Genomic DNA, 23,755 nt, shown 5'->3' on the forward strand with positions numbered 1-23,755 from the left:
TAGTTCTTCTGGTCTCATACTTGTATAGGTTGCAGATCGGATGGTGTACCAGTCGTGGGGACTGATTGTTTCCATTAATTTAAGGTTGCATATACTGTGTTATAGCTCAAAGGACTATAGCTGATTGGTTGCAAACAGTATAGAAGTGCTATAAAGTGTTATGCTCTTATGACAATAAGGATGGTACCTATACTTGTATTCCCTTTAGTAGGGGAGTCCAAGTGTCATGTAGGGCCAAATATGGCCCTAACCCTAGCATGTGGTCCATCTGGTTATTTAGTCTGGAAAAAAAAAAGAAAAAGATTGTAACTAGTTAGCTAGCACACATGAACTTGTTAGACTTACTTGCCATGAAGGAGCTTGAGAACCTGATCTATACAAAGAAAAATGAGTTCATTTGTTGCATACAGTTCACTTGAAGTAAAGGAAAATAAAGGTCTTTACCATTGATTCCAAGGAGCCCTTGTGGTATAATGATTAAGTGCTAGGCTAAATAGATGTTAGTTCACACCCATCCAGTGACTCTGTGGGAGGAAGACCTGGAAATTGGGGCATGAGGTCCCCATGAGTTGGAATTGACTCAACAGCACCCAACAACAACACTACCATTGATTCATCTCTAGAAAAGACTGTTTAATACATCTAGCTCTTCTTACACCTTCCAGCAGGAATCTCTCTGGTGAATTCACTGCATGACATGAGAGCAGCTGATCAAAAGTGAAGGCTTCCTACCTGCACCGTTAACCATTTCAGGACATGGAGAAGTCAGAAGAACTTGAAGCAGAGCATAGGAATTGTTGATTTCAGTGCAGTCAAATGGCATGCTTGAGATGAGAGCTTTACTGCTGCTGCTTTCAATCAAGGACTTCTGGAATCACAGAACACTGACTCAACTGGTAAGCCCTATCCTTCCATTCCTCTGTGGCTTGAAAAACTGTGGTTTCTTAGCAAGACATCTAAATTCATTGAATCTTAAACTGAAAGGAAAAACAAGAATGCTGTTAATCTGTTCCAATAAATACAGATATTTAAATTCAAATTGTACATGAAGCAGTATGTCATGGTGATTAAGAGAGCAGACTCTGACCTATGCCTGCCTGGGACTAGTCTGGACGCTGTCATACATGTATCCTTTGGCAACCCACTTAACCTCCTCATGTCTCAGTTTTGTCATCTGTAATGTGGGGTAGTAAACTACCTCCTTCACAAAGCTGCAAGTGAAACTAGAGAGGGCTGGTGGCTGCGTAATAATGGATAAGTGTATGTTGTGTGGATTTCACCTCAATTAAAAAAATAGTTCTAGGGATTAAATGGCATAGTACTTTAAATTTCTTAGAAAAGTGCCTGGCACATAGTGAATGCTCAGTAAATGTCAAGAGACTGGTAGTAGTCTAAGGAGCTCTGGTGGCATAGTGCCTAAGGCATTTGATTGCTAAACAGAAGGTTGGTGGTTGAAACCCACGAGCCACTCCAGAGAAGGAAGACTGGGCAATCTACTTCTGTAAAGGTTTACTGACTTGGAAACCCAAGGAGGGTTGCTATGAGTCGTCACAATTGACTTGATGGCAGTGAGTTTTGCTTTTTTAGTTTTGGGTAGTAGTCTATGAGGATTGAGACAGTGGCAGCTGGATATTGCATTCATTTCCCATTCCTCAATTTCTCTGAACTTGGTGGAGTCACACAATTTTCAGAATTACAGAGCTATTTGTTTTTAGTTTCTGTGGGCTGGAGTTTGAATGTCAATCTCTGGATGTGTCTGAAATATCAATTATTTCCCCTACCTGTCTGACTCAATTCTACAAAGAACTGAAAGTCATCAAGAAAACATTATATTCCAGGAGTTCTGGAGAATAATATAAGAAGCTGGAGGAGCCCTGGGGGCACAGTGATTGAAACACTGGCCTGCTAACTGAAAGGCCAGCAGTTCGAACCCAGTAGCCACTCTGCAGGAGAAAGATGTGGCAGTCTCCTTCCATAAGGATTTCAGACTTGGAAACCATAGGGCAGTTCTCCTTTGTCCTATAGTGTCACTATGAGTCAAAATTGACTTGACAGCAGTATGTTTTTTGGTTTTAAATGAAGTTGGAATTCTGGAAGTTTCCCATTTGTCCAAACGGTTGATAGTATTAGGGGCACCTGACTCTGTGAAAGGAAAAGCTCTAAAGTGATGCCAGAAACCACCATTAGTGAATTTAAATGTGATTCCCAGGACCCCTCATGGTGTGTTTTTCTGGATAGCCTTGCTTTCATTGAGAAACTGCCATCACCTGATTTTCCTGGTTTAAATCTAGCAAGTATTGTATGTCTTCTGTGCCATAGACCTATATTCTGAGTTAAGTCCATTGTAAAATGTATACTAGATTAATGAAAAGCCTCATATAGAATGTGTACTCATAGTTGTGTATGTTTGTGTATTAGGTTTATAGAACTGTGTAACAGATTACTAAAAATTTAGTGCCTTAAAACAATACAAATTTATCACACCTTCTATCAGGAATCCCACAGACACAGGTTTCTTTACTTAGCCATGTTGTGCTTTTCATTTGAATTCAGGGTCTGTGGGGTTTAAGTTTGTGTATCAACTTGGCTGGGCCTGGTTGAGTGGCTGGGCAGCTGAATGTAGTTATTCCCCATGGTGAGATTGGTAATTTTAACTCCATGGTGAAATTTATCCAAGCAGCTGAGTAGCTGCTTTGGGTATGTGGTCTGCTTCCCGTATATAAGAAACAGCTTTGGGAATGGTCTCCAGCTTATGGCATGCTTGAATACTGCATGTAGCCATGTCATTGTTCAGCAGCCTACCATGCTCTGCCGACCTTGGGACTTTCAATGGACTTGAATTAATGGTCTGCCGTGTGGTTTGGTAACATTTTATTTGTCGACCTTGGGCTTGTTAGCCTCAGCAGCCAGTAGCTGCCTGAGCAAAGAGATGCCTCTAGCTTCAGTGGGCTGGGAGCAAGAGGCAGAGCTGAAACCCAATATTGAGGGGCTTTCACCCAGCCCCTAGAGCCTGGCACTTTGAACTTGGACTTAAAGCCTCTAAACTGTAAGAGAATAAACTCCAGTTTGTTAAGACCATCCCATTTGTGGTATATTCCTGTCAGAGTGGCACTAGGTAACCAGAACAGGGTCCTTTTACAAGCTCCTTCAAGTGATGGTAGAATTTAATTCCTTGCAGTTGTAGGACTGAGGTCCCCAATATCTTGCTAACTGTTGGCTAGAGACTTCACTTAGCTCCTAGATGCCTCTTGAAGTTCCTTGCTTTGTGTTCCCCATAGGCTCTTCCCAACATGGATGATTGCTTTCTTCTAGGACAGCAGCAATATATCTCTTTGATTTCCAATCTCTCTCCAGTCTGCTACCAAAAAATCAAATTAGTCACTGAGTTGATTCCAACTCATGGTGACCCCATGACATATAGCAATTGGTGAGTAAGTGTTGAAGATAAGAAAACCAGCCTAAGGAAATGGGAATTTAGCATATGGAACATATACCAAAGTTGGGATCTGATTCCAATTTATGAGTATTGATGGAATTTGATCTTATGAGTTGCCTAGAAACCCAAACTAACTCAATACCACAGTCTACCAGAGTTATTGTTGTTAAATCAAATCAGTAATTTTTTAGTGCGTAACCACTGTTAAACTGCTGTCAAGTAGCTCAAGGGTATAAGAAAACAAAAGAATCCACAAAATAAATTTGGAGTTGTGCCAGACACTTTTAAAAAGTGATGGCCCAACTCCTCAGCGTCTTTATGCTGAACTATCTTGGACGTTGGATCCTCCCCACTTTCATTCCTCTGTTGCTGCTGTTAGGTGCCTTTAAGGTTCTGACTCATAGCAACCCCTGTATACAACAGAATGAAACACTGCCTCCCCCCGCACTGACCTCACAATTGTTGCCATGCTTGAGCCCAACATCACAGTCCCTGTGTCAATCCATCTCGTTGAGGGTCTTCCCCTTTTTCACTGACTCTTCACTTCACCAAGGAAGATATCCTTCTCCAGGGATTGGTCCCTTCTGTCAACATGATCAAATTACAAGAGACAGAGTCTGACCATTCTCACTTCTAAAGAGCACTGCAGCTGTACTTCCTCCAGGACAGATTTTTTTCATTCTTGTAGCAGTCATATTCAGTATTCTTCACCAACACTACAGCTCAAATGTACCACCGCTCATCTTTTGTCATACTGTGGTGGCTTACATGTTGCTCTGATGCTGGAAGCTATGCCACCAGTATTTCAAATGCCAGCAGGCTCGCCCATGGTGGACAGGATTCAGCAGAGTTTCCGGACTAAGACAGACTAGGAAGAAGGATGTCACCAGGTCTAGTTCTGAAAAAACTGGCCACTGAAAACATTTCCATGCCTACAAGCATCTGAAAATGGTGAAAATATCCATTAAGTTGTGTAGAAGGTAGCACTGGAAAAGGCAGAGTGTTTGCATCTCCATACTATTGTGCTCAGTCAACACTCATCGAATGCCAGGGGTCAGAATTACAAAAACATTTGTCTTTGCTCCTGTTGCCCTTAAAATTTTCAGCATCTAGGAAAAGCAGTCAGTCTAGCTGAATACAACAAATTATTTCATGAGTGGCTTTCTATGTCCTAGGCACAGTTTAAAGCATTATTAATTGAACAGTACAAATAGATGGACATATAATGTCTTAAATATCCACTGTTGTTTTATTTTCTTGGCAAATAAGTCCTGGCAGAATAGCCTGCCTTGGTCTCCCCACATGTTTATGTCTGATTCATAGTACTGAAAGGCAGCATTGGCTGCTGGAGAAGGAATGAAGCTGGGCACAGGAGGACTTGAGTTCCCACACTGCTGCTATGACTTACTGTCTCTTAAACTTGATGCAAGTGACTTCACCAATCTGTGCCCTGCTTTTCTCATTTGTAAGCTGGGGATGACAATTTAGATTCTGCTTGCCTCATGGCAATGAGTGACGTGCAATGAGATAATAAATGTAAAAGTTCCAAACAGATAGATCCAATTTCTGAGTCAGTCTTTTTCAGTTTGTCACCAGGTTTATAACACATTTCATTGAACATCTTTGTGTCTTCTTCTAATTTTCCTTATGCCTCTATCATTCAGAATCTTATGATTTAAAGGGAGGAAAGAGGGGATCTTGGAACTATTGTATTTATTTGCAGTTACTTTTTGGTTCATCATTTGTATCTCTGAGTGCTAACTCCTTCTGCAGGGAAGATCACCTTTATTGTTTAAGAAGAAATCTATTGTGCCACTTTGGCATGTCAGCAATTATTTATCCAAAAACATGACTTGGGACCTACAGGCATTTAAGGGAGGCAGTTGGTGATGAGTCATACTCCACGTTCATACAGTGCTGCTGGCACATACCAGAGGGGCACTCATGATCGTCACCTGCCCCTGTCAGTTCTTCCTCTTCTAATAAAGTGCATCTGTTTTGGTGACTGACTAAAAACACACCAAGTGGAGAAAGGCTTGGTTGGAGTAATTTAATCAGTCAGTGTGCTGTGTCGAGTAATACAGTATTAAAGATAGGAAGATGGTAAGAAGCGGACTGGAGTGGGCAGAAGCATTGTTCTTCTTATAATCAGAAGGGGTCACACTCCTGGAATGTCGGGGCTGCTGAATCAAGATTTTAAGGGTCTGAGACTCCCAGGAGATGCCTTCTGAATTACCACTAATGTTTCACATGGACTTTCTTCTTACATTGTTTTAACATTTTGTTGAGGATTATTAATTTTTAAGGCAGGTCAGACCAAAGTTCAGAGCTCTACTAGAAATGCTTTTTAATATTGGCTTTGGTGGCTGTGTTTGGTATCCAGAGGAAGTGATTAATTTAAAATACCCTAGTTTTCAAGGTAAAACAGCAGAGAGACTGGTGTCTGCAGTCTGGTATTTCACAGTCCTCACTTATCATCTCCCCCCATCCCCTTGTTGTGAATATCCAGTTGTACAGAATTTTGTATTTTGTTTAAAAAGGGAGAAACCAAACATGTTCAATTAATCTCAATCTCAAAGAACGATTTTGAGATTTTGAGGGAAAGTAATTAAGGGCATGGAGAATGTTTGAAATATCCTTGAAAACAAGTTAAGTGGAAATAATGTGACTGTAAGTTGTAGGTCAAAGTTGTTTTTTTTTTTGTCTGTGTGTTTGTTTTTCTCTCTCTGTTTTAATGAGTTCACTAGCAATGCTGTTATAGTCCTTACTCCCTGGAAAAGGAATAATACCCAAGATGAAAAATCAGGAACTTCAGCAACAGTGGCTCCTTTACTTCCATTTCTAGTGCTGTTGGTGATCATGCTGTTGCTGGGTTTTACTCCAGCCAAGTCATTGTCATCTCTGTATGTGTATTTTTTTTCTGTGGGACAAAATCTGTGCTATCTGATATTTTATTAGCAGGTGTCCTGGAAATAATATATTTCAAAAATAAAAACACTAAACATAGCATGAAAGTTCAAGGCTTATAAATGCTAGTATGGTTATAAAATATCAACCTAATGAGTACTTCCTGTTGGAACTATTTATTTTTAAGAACCCTGGTGGTAAATGATACATATTCTACAGCTCTGTCATCATAGTTCATTCTCTCCTGACTCAGATCACATATTAGCATTTTTACCATATGGCTGAAAGGGTAGAGAATATATGTGCAGAAGAACAGAGTCAGTAACATTTTTTCCCATCTGGTAAATTAATGTGTAAGTAACTGGGATATTAATATTATTTATTGAGTTATATGGATGCAACCTTTAACCAGGAATAACCTTTAATGCAGTAAAGTGGTACTGAATTTACTTTTCTCAAAAAATCTCCATCTAATTCATTAAACATTAGCATAGTGCTTAAGGCATTTAACGGCTAACCAGAAGGCTGGCAGTTCAAACCCACTAGCCACTCCTTGGTAGGAAGGTGGTCAATCTACTTCCGTAGTGATACTATCTCAGAAACCTAAGGAGGGGTCACTATGAGTCAAGTCCGACTCGACGGCACATTAACAACAACAACAACAACAACTATGTACTCTTAAAATCTGACTCCTACATATGTGTTTCCTATGTTTATTAATTTATTAGGTGCCTAACAGGACATCATGTTTGGTAAAGTAGAGGGTCAGTGAAAATAAGGGAAATGCTCAGAAAGGTGGATTGACACAGTAGCCACAAGAACAGACTCAAACGTATCAATGATCATGAAGATGGAACAGAATTGGACAATGTTTTCTTCTGTTGTGCATAAGATTGCCATGAATCGGAGCCAACTCCACAGCAACTAGCAACAACAAACATGTCTCCTTTTAAAAGTCTTTCATGAGAGACCACATGACTGGATCCAGCACACGGATGCAAGTGCTGAAATTCTGCTCAGCTACCAACCACTGTGTGGCCTGGGACAAATTACTTAGCCTCTCTGAGCCTCAAATTCTTCATCTGTAAAGAGTGAATATAACATTATCAGACAGTATCCATCAAAGAGTAGGCCATAGATTGGTACATCAGAATCATGTGGGAAGCTTGTTCAGAATGCAGATGCCTGGGCCTCCCCCTCAGAGATTCACATTCAGTAGATCTCAAAACAGTCTCTAAGAATCTGTATTTTTAGTCACTATCCCAAGTGGCTATTACATACATTGAACCACTGTTACGGAGACTATCTGATTATGGCACTTAGCTTCCTTGGAAAATAGCTATTCTAAATACTAACATTTCTTTGATTTCTTACTATGATGATTGTTAAGCATAACTCTAAAATGTACATTTATATTATAGGAAATGATAGCATTTGTGCTTAAAAATGTTCTAACTTCATAGAAAAAAAGGGTGCCAACTTGCATAAGTAATATTGTCAATTTATTAAATATACCTCTCTATTCTTCTTGCTTAATTGGGTGCTTTTTCTCTCTTTCACAGGAAACAGTGAAATATTTACTGAATAGATCTAAATCTGGAGTCAAATGAACCTAAAGAAATTGGCATGTGATTCTTAGTTTTTCAAGGGCCATTCATACCAAACCCTCAATCATCATAACTCAGTGCCCAGGCTTTCTCTGGTTTGAAGACTGAGCAAAACGCTGATGATGAAGATGCAAAGAACTTAATTATTTGCATAAATATCACCTAAAGTCAACTGAAAAGTGAGCCAGCCATGGAAAGAAATTCAAGTTTATGGAAGAACCTAGTAGAAGAACACCCAGTCTGTATAGCCTGGAAGCAAGAGGCCGAAGTGGCAATTTATCATCTTGCCAGTATTTTATTTGTAATAGGTTTCATGGGTGGAAGTGGATTCTTTGGGCTCCTTTATGTCTTCAGTTTGCTGGGGTTGGGCTTTCTCTGCTCTGCTGTCTGGGCTTGGGTAGATGTTTGTGCAGCTGACATATTTTCCTGGAATTTTGTACTGTTTGTCATCTGCTTCATGCAGTTTGTTCATATTGCTTATCAAGTCCGCAGCATAACCTTTGCCCGAGAATTCCAGGTGCTGTACAGCTCCCTTTTCCAGCCTCTGGGGATCACTTTGCCTGTCTTCAGAACCATTGCTTTGAGCTCTGAAGTGGTAACATTGGAAAAGGAGCACTGTTATGCCATGCAGGGGAAAACGTCCATTGATAAACTCTCCCTGCTTGTTTCAGGAAGGTTTGTACTCTTGGCACTTGTGATTCTATCTTCTACAATAATTTGCATTTCTTTCCCCTGTTTTGCCATCTCAGAGTAGCATAGTCCTGTGTGGCAATTAGCACCCTGAGGCTTGAGAAAGTCATTGATATATGAGTCATTTAGAGTACACCATTTGTTTACTTGAAGCAGGAAACCATCTAGAGCCTATTTCTTCTTAGAAATCAAATGACATGCATTTTAAAATTAGAGTATCAATTTTTCTTTTTTACTATCTAGATACTCTGTTTATTTCCAGACTAATCACTGAAAGTCAAGAAGGAGATGATGCCAGCTTGAATTAATGGACAATTTAAGTTGGCATCTTTAATATGGCATTCTTTTAAGTAATTATATATATATATATATATAAATTATAAAGTATATTATAGCAATTGTCCATTGCTAGAAGAGGTGGGAGCACTTCAAGAACTTATGTAAAAAGCTAAACTTTGAAAACGGAAAGTTTGAGGAACAAACGTGATATCTCATGCTTAAGCTAAAGATTAAATATTTACAGTGGAAGTCCTTTATGTTCTTAAATGTTTTCCTAGTTAATTTACAATCTGATAAAATTCTTTTGCATGTTTACATTGAAGTATAAATGTGTGTGTGTATAGAGAGATACATATATATGTAAATGTGTACATACCATAAATGTACAGCTTGATGAATTTTACTCAATACTTCCAGAATCCTAACTGTGTGAAGAGCATTGGTACATCACCCTTAGAGGATGTTATGTCATTTGTTGTAATGTATGAATTTAATTTTTTTCCCTTCAGAAGTCTAAAAGGCAAGAAATAAATCTAAAAGGCAAAAAGGTCATCAGAGATCTGAAATACCACTCCCTGCCCAAATTATGTACTGTCTTTCTCCTTCTCTCATAAATGATGTTCTTTGTGCTATGCTAGGATCCGAGTGACAGTTGATGGTGAATTTCTACACTACATTTTCCCCTTTCAGTTCCTGGATTCTCCTGAGTGGGATTCACTGAGACCCACAGAGGAAGGCATTTTTCAGGTAAGAGATAACTAGTCCACACAGTTAAGGCTCCCTTTTCCAAACAGATAAATAGCAGTTGCTTAAAAAAGCAAACCAACAACACCACAGGTGATGCAAAAAAACAAATTTTTTTTATTTCCCTTTAGAATGTACTTTGCAGCATGACTTCCCAATTCTATCTAACTCCTGTTGATGAATGTCACTTTATAGGACCAGCAATGAGGGAAAGCACAGTATTATAGATGATAGCAAAAGAGGCCATGATAAACATTCTTAAGATAGCTTTTGTATAACTGCATATTTGAGAATTACAATTAAAAGCTGGCTGTAAGTGAAATGCTGCCAATAGGACAGTTTAGAAATACACCTAAAACAAAGCATTTGCACTTAGTGCAAAATTAGTGACTTTCAAAATTTTAAATGCTGATGGATTTCAGTTTTCTAGCAACAAACTGCTAAACTTACTCTCGCTAAAATGCCACCACATGTGGTACTTTTGAAAGAGAATCATTTCAGTAGGCTCTATTTATTATGGTGTACTATTTTCCTATTGATTAATATATATAATGTATATGTATACAAAAACATATACAAAACAAATACATAAAATTCTACTTTGTACTATAGAAATTGGGTTAGGGTTAAATGTACACATCTCCAGGACTGACTTGGAAATTCTCTAGCATTACCCAATTATATTTTATTTTTTAGTATCAACTAGTTCTCATTTGAATAACATGTAAAACAGATACTCAAACTTAGAAAACAGAGAAATTGGAGGTGGGGACAATATTGTGATTATTCATGTTATAAAATGTATATCTAGTAATAAATTTTATAATTTCCTTTTATATATCTTTACAAAATATTGTGGATCAGTGGGTTTTTTTAACCTAAAGAAAAAAAGGCAAATGAGATTCATTTAAAAGTTTGAGCAAAAAAAATTGTGGCAGAATTTTTTTTGTTTCCTAATCTTTGTATAAATGTGGTCTTATATTTTTTTAGGTAACCCTAACAGCAGAAACTGATTGCCGATATGTGTCTTGGAGGAGAAAGAAATTGTATTTGCTCTTTGCTCAGCATCGTTACATCTCCCGTCTGTTTTCAGTTTTAATTGGTAGTGACATTGCAGATAAACTCTATGCCTTGAATGACAGGGTATATATAGGAAAAAGATATCACTATGATATTAGGTTACCCAACTTCTATCAAATGTCAAGTCCAAAAATGCCCAGATCACCCCTGATGGAACATTTTCAGAATTCCAGACAACACTGTGATAAATGACATTGAAGCTTGAAGTTTTATAATTATAAAAGAGACTCTCTTTATCATTCCCCAAATGAAATAGCAAAATATAGATAATTGAGCTCACTAATATTTTTATAAATCCAACTCAGAGGCAAGACACCATTGCCAGCTGTTGTGTTCATCTCAACTTCTGCATTGTGAATAAATTTTACAAAATTTTCTTGTACTTATTATTATGATGAATGATATTATTGTTATAACTGAGAGGGAAGTGAATAATTATGGGTAGTTTGCCCTTTTCTGGATTAGAACTGGGAGAATGAAATTTTGTACTCTCAAGTAGTTTATCAGATTTATTCAAATCTTATGTCTTGTCTATTGAATTAGGCATTATTCTTCAAGAAGCAGCCAGGAAGTGCTCACAGCATAAGAGTGGGTTGCTACTGTCTACATTGACATTTCCAGAATTCATTTTTTTTTCTACAACCTCTGATCAAAACAAGATATATTACTGTGGTGGGCAGCAATTATTTTCTTTATTTTCTTTGTGTGAAGTTATCACTGAAAACAGAATTCCAGAGATGATGCTATGCCAATCCTCATGACTATTTTATTGCTACAAAAAGAATTCATCAGCTGAATCTTTACAATGACATATTTTAAAAGAAGCATTTCATAGAAAACAGAGCTGCATAAGAATTACTGAATAAAACGAATAAAACAAAATCGTTGCCACCAAGTCGATTCCTACTCATGGAGAGCCCATGTGTTTCCAGTAGAACTTCACTCCATAGGGTTTTCAATTCAATAGCTGTGATCTTTTAGAAGAAGATCACCAGGGCTTCCTTCCAAGCTGCCTCTTCTTGGATTCAAATTGCCAACCTTTCAGTTAGAAGCCAAGTGCTTAATCATTTGTGTCACACAGAGGCACCACTAAAAACAAATGTCCATGAACAAATGGTAAAAATGTTGCACGGCATCTCATTTGTACCAGTACAGCTGAAAGAGCAAGAGTCAGAAGGAAGTCAACGTGAATGCTCAGTCTACTGCACAAACATAGCCAAGTGTCTCACGGCAGTTCCTTCAGCTTGCAGGGAAGAAGAACTTAAGACACAGATCCTCAGTCATAGATACGTCCCCTATCTTTGGAAAACTGCTTTTCTGAAGACTGCATGCAGGCCATGATCTTTGGTAGAAAGATAGTATTACCAGAAATTTAGCCAATGTTTACTGACAACCTACTAAGGTTCCAAGTGCTGACCTGGGTACTGGGGATACTTTAGGTAATAAAATAGGTGAAGCTTCTGGGTGTGGGTGGAGGTGAAGGACACAGACAATACAACAAATCAGTGAAAGCCATAATTAGAAAAGATTGTATGATAGAAAAAGATAAATGAGAGGCATGGAATAGGAAGGGGCATTGCAAATTTAATAGGATGGCCAAGGAAGGCCTTCAGACACAAGCATGTCTGACCTGTTCTAGGAGCAGCTAGATGGCCAGCATGGATGGAACAGAATGAACACAGGGAAAAGAAAGACAGATAACTGTGGGTGGATTGGGTGAGTTTTTGAAAGCCCATAGTAAGAACTTTGACTTTTATTCTGAGAGTAACCAGGAATCACTGAGGGGGCTTCAAGCAGAAGGGCAATATGATCTACCTTATGTTTTAACAGGGTCACTCTAGTAGCATGGAGAAAATAGATGGGGAGGTGGTTTGGAAGGGAAGATCAGGGTTAAGTATGAGATGCCTATTAGGCATTGAAGTAGAGTAGACAGTTTGGGTATATGAATCTGGAGTTCAAGAGAAAGGTGTGGGCTAGAGATAGATTTGGGAATATTTACCATATAACTGGTATCCAAAACCATGAGAGAGATGAGATGCTGAGCAGGTGAGTGTAAACACAGAATAAAAATGGTCCAAGGACCTTATTTTGGGGCACCACTCCAATGTTAGGACACAAGAGATGGGAAGGAGCCACCAAAGGAGACAAGAAGGAGCAGCCAGTGAGGTAGGAGGAAAATCAGAATGTGGTATATTGACATCCAAATGAAGCGTGTGGAGGGGAAGGGAGCAGTTAACTGTGTAAATATAGTTGAGAGGTCTAGGAGGTTGAAACTTGGAGAATAAATCATTGCATTGAGCACCATGGAAGTCATTGATGAACCTGAGAAGAGCAGTTTTGGTGAGGTGGCATTCAGGACAAAAACTTGACTAAAGTGGGTTGAAGAGAAGAGAAATGGAAGGCAAGAAGCTGAGACAGCGAGTATCAATAATGTTTCAAGTTTTTGATGTGAAGGGAAATAGAAATGTGACAGTAACCTGAGACAGAAGTGAGTTCAAGAGAGAGGTTATTGTAGTGGTTGTTGGTGGTTTTAAAATAGGTGAAATAATGGCATGTTTGTATGCTGATTGAGGGATGGCTTTGAGCAGGTGGTGAGTGATGATGGGATCCAGTGGTCTTAAATAAGAGTGGGGACAATTCATCATCAGTAAGGTGAGAGATGGAGTGTGTGGGGATGTAGTTGCTGGTACGTGGGAAATATGGTGGTGGTACCTTGTGAAAGTTCTCTCATGATTACTTCTATTTTCTCAGTGACCTAGGGAACAAGAGCATCAAGGAGGATGGGAAAAGAAGTATTGGGATTATGTAAAATACAATACTTTTTCTGTATGTTAGTATCTACCAGGAAGTGGGGGAATGTGACAAAGCCTGAGTCATTGGTCTTGATGAGCCACTGAACTTGTATTCAAGGTTAGCTTGAGCTAATGGAATAGTCGAGTGGATTATTCTATTTCCTGGCCACAGGTAGCTGTCACGGGCAACCCTTGCAAGGAGACACAGTAACAGCCATCTTCCTGGTGCAGCTGGAGGGCTTTGGGGAGCATCCACTGGCCCATCAGTGGACTTCACAATGGCCCTCAGAGAAACCCATTTCCTTGAGTCTTTAAGATTTCAAGGCATTAAGTATTGAAATGCAGGTAGAAGTCACACCTAAGTTATTACCAACTAATAAATTGACAGAGATTAATTTTCAGGTAGCTTTCTAACTGTGAAAGTGGCTTGAAAATAAAGCCACAGAGAAGTGCAATCTGGGTTTTTGGCTCAAATCATGTGCAGGGAGAGAATGAGAAAAATTTATATACAAGTTTTCCAGAAGTCTATTTTTAGAACAATGGAAGGTGGGCTACAAACATAATAGGATTAATGGATGCTGAAAGAGGCGGTAAAGAGGTGCTGTAAAACCTCAGCCTTCTTCCCTTAGTATTAACAGATTTGCTGTTATCTAACAGCATGGTTTGCATTAAGTTTTCCCACTTCAAAAAATACAATATTCTACTATGGCCTCTATGTATCGACACTGTCTGATTGGTCTGAATATCCTGGAAAAGTGTCCCTGAAATGAAATGCCATTGTGCATTTAATTTCTATTAAAACTCGGGCTCATTTTTAGTCTCTGCCAATTGTCACTGTGAAGACTAAGTTGCGCCTGATCCAAGCCATGGTATCTCGCATAGCCTCATATGTATGTGAAAGCTGGACAATGAATAAGGAGGACTGCAGAAGAAGTGGTGCGTTTGAATTGTGGTATTGGCGAAGTATATTGAACGTGCCATGGACTGCTAGAAGAACAAACCAATCTGTCTTGGAGAAAGTACAGCTGGAATGCTCCTTAGAAGGGAGAATGGCCAGACCTGTCTCTTGTACTTTGGTCATGTTGTCAGAAGGGACCGATCCTTGGAGAAGGATATCATGTCTGGTAAAGTAGAGGATCAGCAAAAAAGGGGAAGACTCTCAGTGATTTGGATTGACATGTGTGGGTGTCACTGTGACACAGTGCTGCACTAATAGGCTCAAGCATGGCAATGATTGTGAGCATGGCACAGGACCGGGCAATGTTTCATTCTGTTGTGCAAAGGGTTGCTATGATTCGGAACTGACTTGAGGGCACCTAACAATTGTTTCCAGCCTTACATTTCTTTGGTCCTCTTAATGTTAAGAGTGCAGTAAAAGTGTATTCTTGTGTTAAATATGCTTTAGGGCTTTCTACATAAGATCTGTATAGGAGTAAGTAATTAGATGCTACCCAAGAGCCCTGAGCTCATGGTTTGAGCCACAGTTCAAAAGCAGAACCCAGAGGCATATCATGTCTAAGATATGGCAGGTATGGCACAAGCTGTGGGTGCCACTAGAAGGGGAGGCCACTGAACAGCTCCAGTAACCACCACCATTTCCATTGCCAGTTGGCCTCCCATCCACCTACCATTCTGTCAAACGCCCTCTTTTTCCCTGAGAAGTTTTAAACATTAGAGACTATTGTTTCCAAATGTAACCTTATTTCTGTTGTACAGAGGGCTGCTATGAGTCAGATCAGACTTGACAGCACTCAACAAACAACAACCTTCCACCAAACCAAAGGGAAACATTATCTGAGCCAGATAAAAGCCCAGGCGATGTGGGGGACCTGCGAGAACCAGTTCTTTTTAAAAGTGGTCTCTCTTCCTTGAAAATGAGTAACTGCCCCACAGCAGCATTTTGGTTGTTGGGTTAATTGTCCTAGGTGCACAATGACGACAGTATTTAAGATGAGCGTCAGATGTTTGGACAGGGACACAAATTTAGTGCTTTTGCCATAGGTGCTATTTTCCATTGATAGTCTCTGGAAGGACTAGCTATGTAATCTGTGAGGTTCAATGCAAAAAGAAAATGTAGGGTACTGTTCAAAAAGTATTAAGAATTACAAGGTCAAGAATGAAAAACAGCAGAGTATTAACCAGTAGCAGGGCCCTTCTAAGTGCAGGGCCCTATGCAGTACAGGTGTCACGGCCATGAAGTGGGCACAGGCCAAGAGTTGTCTCTATGACCTGGAGGATTTAGGGTGATTGCCAGATGTTTTACAGTACTAAATTTCGTGGTAGGCCTCAGAGAGGTATCATGAGGAGGGAACGGCTTTGTTGGCATAAAGGGAACTCATAAACATAGCCACCCCAGGCACCACGGCAAGTTCCATGAAGTTCAAGCCCCTCGTGCACAGCCTTTGACGTCAGCCAGGTTTGGGAGGCTTCCTGTGGCCTATTCCTGCTTTGGTGGGGCGAGGGGCTCATGGCGATCCCAAGTACAGCAGACTAAAATGCTGCCTGGTCCTGCGCCAGCCCCATGATTGGTTGGGGATGGGATGGGAACATTGTAATCCACAGGGTTTTCACTGGCGGATTATTTGAAGTAGGTCGCCATGTTTGCCTGAGTCGGAAGCTTCCGCTGAAACTCATTCAGCATAAACACTTCAGCCTCCCCTGATCCAGAGGTGGCGGCTGCACAGGAGGAGCACTGATCAGAAGGTAACAAAATTAAAATTTTTTAAAAAACTGACAGGACTGTATTTTAGAGAGTTTGTCCTACTCATAAAGGGTTTATGTATGCATGTGGTTGTGTATATACATGTAATCAATATTATTTCCCATATACTCCTAAAACATCTAAATTCTAATTTGCAACCCAAATAAATGATAGCTTTGAGGAAACAAAAGAGAAAATAAATCCAGGTTTCCTTTACAAAAGGTGAGACTTCTGCCACTGAACCACCACTGTCCCCTCTGCTCGTCTCTAGAACTCACAGACTCATCATTAACCTACTGTAAAGCATAATATGATGCTCTCTGAGCACTTATGAAAAACGAAACCAAACTCACTGCCATCAAGTTGGATCTGACTCATAGACCCCTCCTTGGGTTCCGAGGTAGTATCACTACGGAAGTAGATTGCCCCATCCTCCTTCCAAGGAGTAGCTGGTGGGTTTGAACTGCCAGTCTTCTGGTTAGCAGTCAAGTGCCTTAGCCACTACGCTACCAGAGCTTCCAAGGCAGTATCACTACAGAAATAGATTGCCCAACCTTCCTTCCGAGGAGTGGCTGGTGGTTCAAACCCACCAGCCTTCTGGTTAGCAGTCAAATGCTTTAGGCACTATACCACCAGAGCTCCTTGTAGGTTGAAGAATTTTCTCTCATCTTAGAAAGAGCAGAGGGAAAGTCATTTACTCTCTACTCATCTGGATAAACTCTGGATGTCATATTGTTGCATTGCACAGAACCAGAAGGAAGAAATTGGTTTGACAGAATCGTTACAAAGTGAAATCCCCTGACTGAGCCGGCAGGAGCCGTAAGAAAAACAGGCTGTAATATGCAATACTATGTACATGAAACACCTGTTTTTGACTAATGGCATAAGTATGTATGTGACATAGTGTGGCCTTTCTATTGGGTTCCATGTTCCACTGTCCCACGTTTCACGTTGTTAAAGAAGAAATTCATCTGGAAAAATGATGTTCCAAAAAATAATACCTTTTGTTAGGAAAAGATGGTTTGTTTTTTTTACAAATTAGAAAAATCATTTGGCTAAATTCATCTATTTTACATCATTCTACTAAAATTTATCAACAAGAACACAATAAAAAGTACAAATAAATACCAGATTACATGGGCCTATTAGAATTAAATAGTCAATTTGATAGATGTGTGAGTTATTTTGAGACCAAATATCTTACAGTAATAAAAAAGATGTGAATATAAGTTGTAATAGCGCTTAGTCATTTCACTATGACTGTTACCAGCATTGTAATGCTGACTTGTACATTTGCATAGATCATCATGGTTTGAACATGCTTTGAAATTTTATTATTATGCTAAATTTGACTACTTTTAAAGCTTGCTATCTGTTAAAGATTGACAGGGAACTTTTAAACTCCATTTCCCCCTTAAGTACCAGTAATTTGTGTCTTGAGCTATAATATAAGTTTTAGTGATCTTAATAAAATGTAGTTTTATTTTATTTCTAGGATTCTAATACATTGGTTTTTCCATAATTTTATAGTAAAAATATAGCTCCACTTGATATAATACCAGATGTTTTGGGGTCACCAAACTTGAGAGTTCAACTCTTATTAAAGGTAGTCATCTCCCAAATTATAAATTCAAAATAATGTTTTACATCTCGGAAGGAAGGTTGGGCAATCCTACTTCCGTAGTGATACTGCCTCGGAAACCCAAGGAGGGGTCGCTATGAGTCGGGGCCTACTCGACGGCAAAACAACAACAACAACAACATCTATTTAATGCTTTACAAAGCACATACCTATGTATTATTTCATTTGCTTTTTTGGAAGAATTCTATTTTATAGATAAGATTAGAGGTTGAATCACAATTAGTAAATGGTGACACTCAAACCCAATTTTTCCAAATCCATGCTCATGCTTTCTTCATCCTACACCAATTTTCTATACTGTGTTCCTAAAGTGACTTGAAGAGTACTGCAATGTCCCCAAGTACCTAGGTGACACAAACGGTTTGTGCTCAATTGTTAACCTGAAGGTTGGTAGTTCAAATCTACCCAGAGGCGGTGGTGTTATCAAGTTGGTTCTGACCTAAAGCTACCCTATATACACCAGAATGAAACCCTGCCTGGTTGTTTGCCATCCTCATCATCATTGCCATGCTTGCACCCATTGTCATAGCCACTGTGTCAATTCATCTTGCTGAGGGCCTTCCCCTTTTTTGCTGACCTTCCACTTTACCAAGCATGATATCCTTCTCCAGGGAATGGTCCCTTCTGACAACATGACCAAAGTACACGAGATGAACTCTGGAAGTTAGAAGTTCTAATCCAGAGAGCATTCTGGCTGTACTTCCTCCAAGACACATTTGTTCATTCTTCTAATAGCCTGTGGCACATTCAGTATTCTTCACCGACACCACAATTCAAACATGTCCATTCTTCTGCAGTCTTCCTTATTCATTGCCCACCCTCACATGCATATACCAAAAACCAAGCCCACTGCCATGGAGTCAATTCCGATTCATAGTGACCCCCATTGCATTTCTGGGCCAGTAAATCTTTATGGAAGTAGTTTGCCCAGTCCTGTTTCTGTGGAGTGGCTGGTGGGTTTGAACCACCAACCTCCTCATTAGCAGTCAGATGTCTTAGGCACTGTGCTACCAGAGCTCCTTCACATGCATATGGGGCTATTGAAAATACCATGGCTTGGGTCAGGTGCACCTTAGTCTCCAAAGTGACATCTTTGCTTTTTAAAGTGTCTTTTGCAGCAGATTAACCCAATTTTGTTTGATTCTTGACTGCTGCTTCTATGGGCATTATTTGTGGATCCAAGTAAAATGAAATCCCTGCCAACTTCAATCTTTCCTCCATTTATCATAATGTTGCTTATTGGTCCCTTTGTGAGGATTTTTGTTTTCTTTATGTTGAGGTTCAATCCATAGTGAAAGCTGTAGTCTTTAATCTTCATCAGTAAGTGCTTCATCTTCACTCTCAGCAAGCAAGCTTGTGTCATCTGTATGTCACAGGTTGTTAATGAGTTTTCCTCCAAACCTGATGTATGTTCTTCTTCATAAAGACAGGCTCTTTAGATTATGTGCCCTGCACACAGACTGAATAAGTATAGTGACAGGATGCAACCCTGATGCACAGTTCTCCTGATTGCAAACCATGCAGTATTCTCTCGTTCTGTTTTAATGACTGCCTCTTGGTGTATGTACAGGTTCCTCATGAGCATAATTAAATGTTCTGGAATACTCATTCCTTGCAATGTGAGCTACTGTGCAAGAAAAGGCCTGGCAATCTGCTTCCATTAAGATTACAGCCAAGAAAACCCTATGGAACAGTTCTACTCTGTAACATATGGGGTTGCTATGATTCAGAATTGAAGCAACAACAATTGTAACATGTCCTCAGTCTGAACTGAAGGAAAATTCAAAGCCAAAATGCTAGTTACACATTTCCTAAGATATGTGAGTGATAGCATGAGGAACATTATTCAAAGATGAACCTTTCTTCTTCTAAATCATCAGGAACTAGCCTGTGTCAAAAGTAGTTTACAAGTAAAATGTGTAATTAAATGTAACGCTATCAAAATGGCTGTAAGTGTATATAATCAGAGGAGGACCAAGCTTCTTTGATGTAGTTTAAATGATTTCTTTAAATGTTGAATCTGGGCAGTTTCATTTCAGATATAGTCATTCTCCATCTCTGAAGGGGATTAGTTCCAGGACCCCTATGGATACCAAAATCTAGGGACACTCAAGTCCCTTATACAAAATGGCATAGTATTTGCACATAATCTATGCATATCCTCCCAGATACTTAAAATCATCTCTAGATTGCTTATAATACCTAATCCGAACGTTATGTAAATAGCACTTTACACTCCACTTCACATTTAAGGGATTGCTTTGATAGCTCCATTGTATTTTAGGAGGCCTTTTTTTTTTTTTCCCCACAGCAATAAAAGATGCACATAACACAAGTAGTGAACAAACAAGATGCAGTTTGAACAATGCTTAAACAAGAGTTCTGGAGGGACTGAGGACCCGAGACAGTGGGAGGCTACCTCCGGCTATGTCTACACACCACTTCATTTGAGTGGATTCAGTGCAGTGCTCTGCCAATGGCATTTTTTTTTTTTTTTTTTTTGAGCTTTCTGGAATTGTTTTTCCAAATATTTTTGGTCCATGGTTGGTTGATTCTGTGGATGTGGAACCTGCAGATACAGAGGGCCGACTATATTGCCGTGGCTAATTTGAGGCCTCTCTAGGAATTTTACCAAGAAGCCTTTATCATCTCAACACACCAAACATTATGTGCCACCCGCCCCACATCTCATATTATAAGAAAATTAATTCAGTGCCCCTGATAGCACTATTTCTCTCTCTCTCTGAGATAGAATAAAACTTTATGTATAGTGAAACTTTGTGAAATGAAGCTTTTTCAAATAGTATCTGGTAAGGGCTCCAAGATATCGAAGACATTTCTGGTGTACTGTAAGTAGAGTTTCTGAAGATCATGGTATTACTATGGATATAAAGTGATTTATCTGAGACAAAAGTTTAGCCAATGCAAAGGCACAGTATCTAGGAAAAGAAAGTCTCTTTTTAAACTCCCCCACCAGACTATATCTTGTTCACTGTTTGGGAATAGTGCCTGGCTCATGGTGGTTCAGTAAATATTTGTTAAGTAGAAGGAAAGTACTTGCATCTGTTCTTGAATTGGTACAGTCTGAATTTTAACACTGAATCCCTCCTCCCAAGTTGATTTCAATTATGTTATGCAGTAGGCAGTTTTATCATGAAACAAAATGTAACACCTATAATAATGTCATTGTTTCTTCGTGTACAGAGTTGTTTCTTTAAATGTTTACAAAGACATGGTTTTCTTGCTGATATTGATATTAACAGTTTACAAAGTGAATTTGCATAACACTTGTTCAAAAGGTAAAGTTATTAGTTTTCAATTCCAAGATCATTCATTGGATCAAAAATCTGCAAGTCAATTTTGTTTGGAGACTCTTTGCGTTGGAAATATGTAATAAACTATTGTATTCCTTATAAAGAATTCCATTTTAAATTATAAATTAAATGCCTGGCCTTTGTATTTCATATTTTTCAAACCTATACAGTTTGAGAATGTCTCTGGCCTCACATAAAGCCTGATTCTGTTGCTGTTAGTTGTCATCAAGTTGGCCCTGACCCATGGCAACCTTATTATGTGCAATAGAATGAAATGTTGCCTGGACCTTACCACCTTTCTGATCATTAGTATTTTTGAGTCCACCAATACCTATACTTCTATTCTATTATATATATATATATATAAATAATTATATATATATTATATATAAATATATTTATAAATATTAATTTTATATTATATATATATATATATAAATCACCCCTGGTATCATGCCTGGTGCATAGCAAGTGCTCATTAAATTACTTAAAAAACAGAACAAATGTGCAGCAGGCATAAATTGAGTAGGCACTAATCAGACATGTGCAAAAATCACTCCTTTCTCTTAACCTGTCACGGATCTCCTCTTGCTCTCATGTTCCCTTCCCAGTAATGGCAGAAAATACTTGATCCTGCTACATAAAAAGGTTTCTACCCCTTCTAAATAATCACTGTAAATGAATCCCTCAGTTGTTCAGTGTTTTTTGTTTCTGTTTTGTTTTTCTTGCCACACTGGGATGTAGAGGCAAGTTTACATGGGCTCACTGTGTCATCCAGGTCCTCTATCAACTGGCTTCTGGGCTTTCTGGGCTGATAGGCCCTATAGTGTGGCTAGTCCTGCTGTGGCTTTGGCAACAGGGTCTCCACATCCTCCCTTCCCCTGCATCCTGACCCCAGGCATTTGCCACCCATCAGACCATTCTGTTTCTTTATGAGTGAATGCATGAATGATGAATGAATCTCAGAGTTAAACATTCTGCCCACTCCATCATCTCTTCCCACTCTCTCCAAATCTATCTTTTCCAAGATGTTCCTATTCTATTATTAATCAATTGGATGAGAGTGGTGGTGGTGGGGAATAAGAGGGAGGAGAATATGGAATGTCACTATTATGGTGGGGAGGTCATCATAATTCTAATAAAGTGATCTAACCTGGGAGATTATTAGTGATATTTTATTGTTACTTATTTAGTTCTTCTATCAGAAAAATAATATGACCATATTATATACAAATTGGAATAGAAAAAAGAAAAAGATAATCCTAACCAAATTTCTATGAACATATTAGTATATATATATTTTTGCTGTTTTTTCCTAATACATAATAATTTAAGTTGCATATAATTTAAGTTAAAACCACACTAAAAAAACTCTAACAGTGACTAGATTACAACTCATAGCGACCCTTATTGGGTTTCCAAGGCTATAAATCTTTATAGAAGTAGACTGCTTCATCTTCCTCCCACAGAACAGCTTGTGGGTGTGAACCACCAACTTTGTGGTTAACAGCCAAATGCCTTACCCACTATGCCACAAGAGCTCCTTATAATTTAAGTTATAAAGCAAAAATTTTTAATTGACCATTTCTTCTACTGGTGAAAAATACTTGAAAGCAAATGTGTTAAATTATTCAATATTTACTGGCACCAAGGAAAGGAAGAACAGACCAAAACACTTGTCAGAAGAAACTCTGAAACTTGCTCTTGAACAGACAGTAGCTAAAGTGAATGGAAGAAATGATGAAATAAGTGAGCTGAACAGAAGAATTCAAAGGGCAGCTTGAGAAGACAAAGTAAAGTATTATAATGAAATATGCAAAGACCTGAAATTAGAAAAACAAAAGGGAAGAACATGCTTGCCATTTCTCAAGCTGAAATAACTAAAGGAAAAATTCAAGCAATACTGAAAGAGTCTATGGGCAAAATATTGAATGATGTGGGAAGCATCATGTTCTGGTTACCTGGTGCTGCTCTGACAAGAAATATACCACAAATGGGATGGCCTTAATAAACAGGAGTTTATTCTTACAATTTGGAGGCTTTAAGTCCAAGTTAAAAGTGCCAGGCCCTAGGGGCTGGGTGAAAGCCCCTCAACCTTGGGGTCCAGCTCTGCCTCCTGTTCCCGGCCCACTGGAGTTAGAGGCATTTCTTCACTCAGACAGCTGTTGGCTGCTGAGGCTGAAAAACTCCAAGGTTAACAAGTAAAAAGGCACAGTCCTGATGTTACCAATCCACACGGCAGGCCTTTAACTTAAGTCCACTGTTAAGTCCCAAGGTTGGCAGAGCATGGCAGGCTGCTGAGCAACGACATGGCTACATGCAGGGTCCAAGTGTGCCAAAGGCTAGAGACCATTCTCAAAACTTCTCCTTATATACAGGAAGCAGACCACATACCCAAAGGCAGCTACTCAGCTGCTCATAGTAGAACCCACCATGGAGTTGATTACCAATCTCATCATGGGGAATACTATATCCAGCTGCCCAGACACTTATCCAGGCCTAGCCAAGTTGACATACAAACATGACCACCACGCATCAAAAAAAGATGGAAGAGATACACAGA

General features: G+C 39.2%; 1 protein-coding gene across 1 annotated transcript; it reads left to right on the forward strand.

Annotated features, from left to right (window-relative positions):
- The first annotated feature begins 8,140 nt into the window (after nucleotides 1-8,140).
- Nucleotides 8,141-10,935, forward strand: POPDC3 (popeye domain containing 3). Its single transcript, XM_007940848.2, has 3 exons — nucleotides 8,141-8,625; nucleotides 9,558-9,666; nucleotides 10,654-10,935. The coding sequence occupies exons 1-3, from the start codon at nucleotides 8,141-8,143 to the stop codon at nucleotides 10,933-10,935; spliced, it is 876 nt and encodes a 291-aa protein (XP_007939039.1).
- Nucleotides 10,936-23,755: the final 12,820 nt, after the last annotated feature.

Source organism: Orycteropus afer, unplaced genomic scaffold (genome assembly GCF_000298275.1).
Source record: "Orycteropus afer afer isolate SDZICR_OR568_19922 unplaced genomic scaffold, OryAfe1.0 scaffold00072, whole genome shotgun sequence".
Classification (NCBI taxonomy): Eukaryota; Metazoa; Chordata; class Mammalia; order Tubulidentata; family Orycteropodidae; genus Orycteropus; species Orycteropus afer.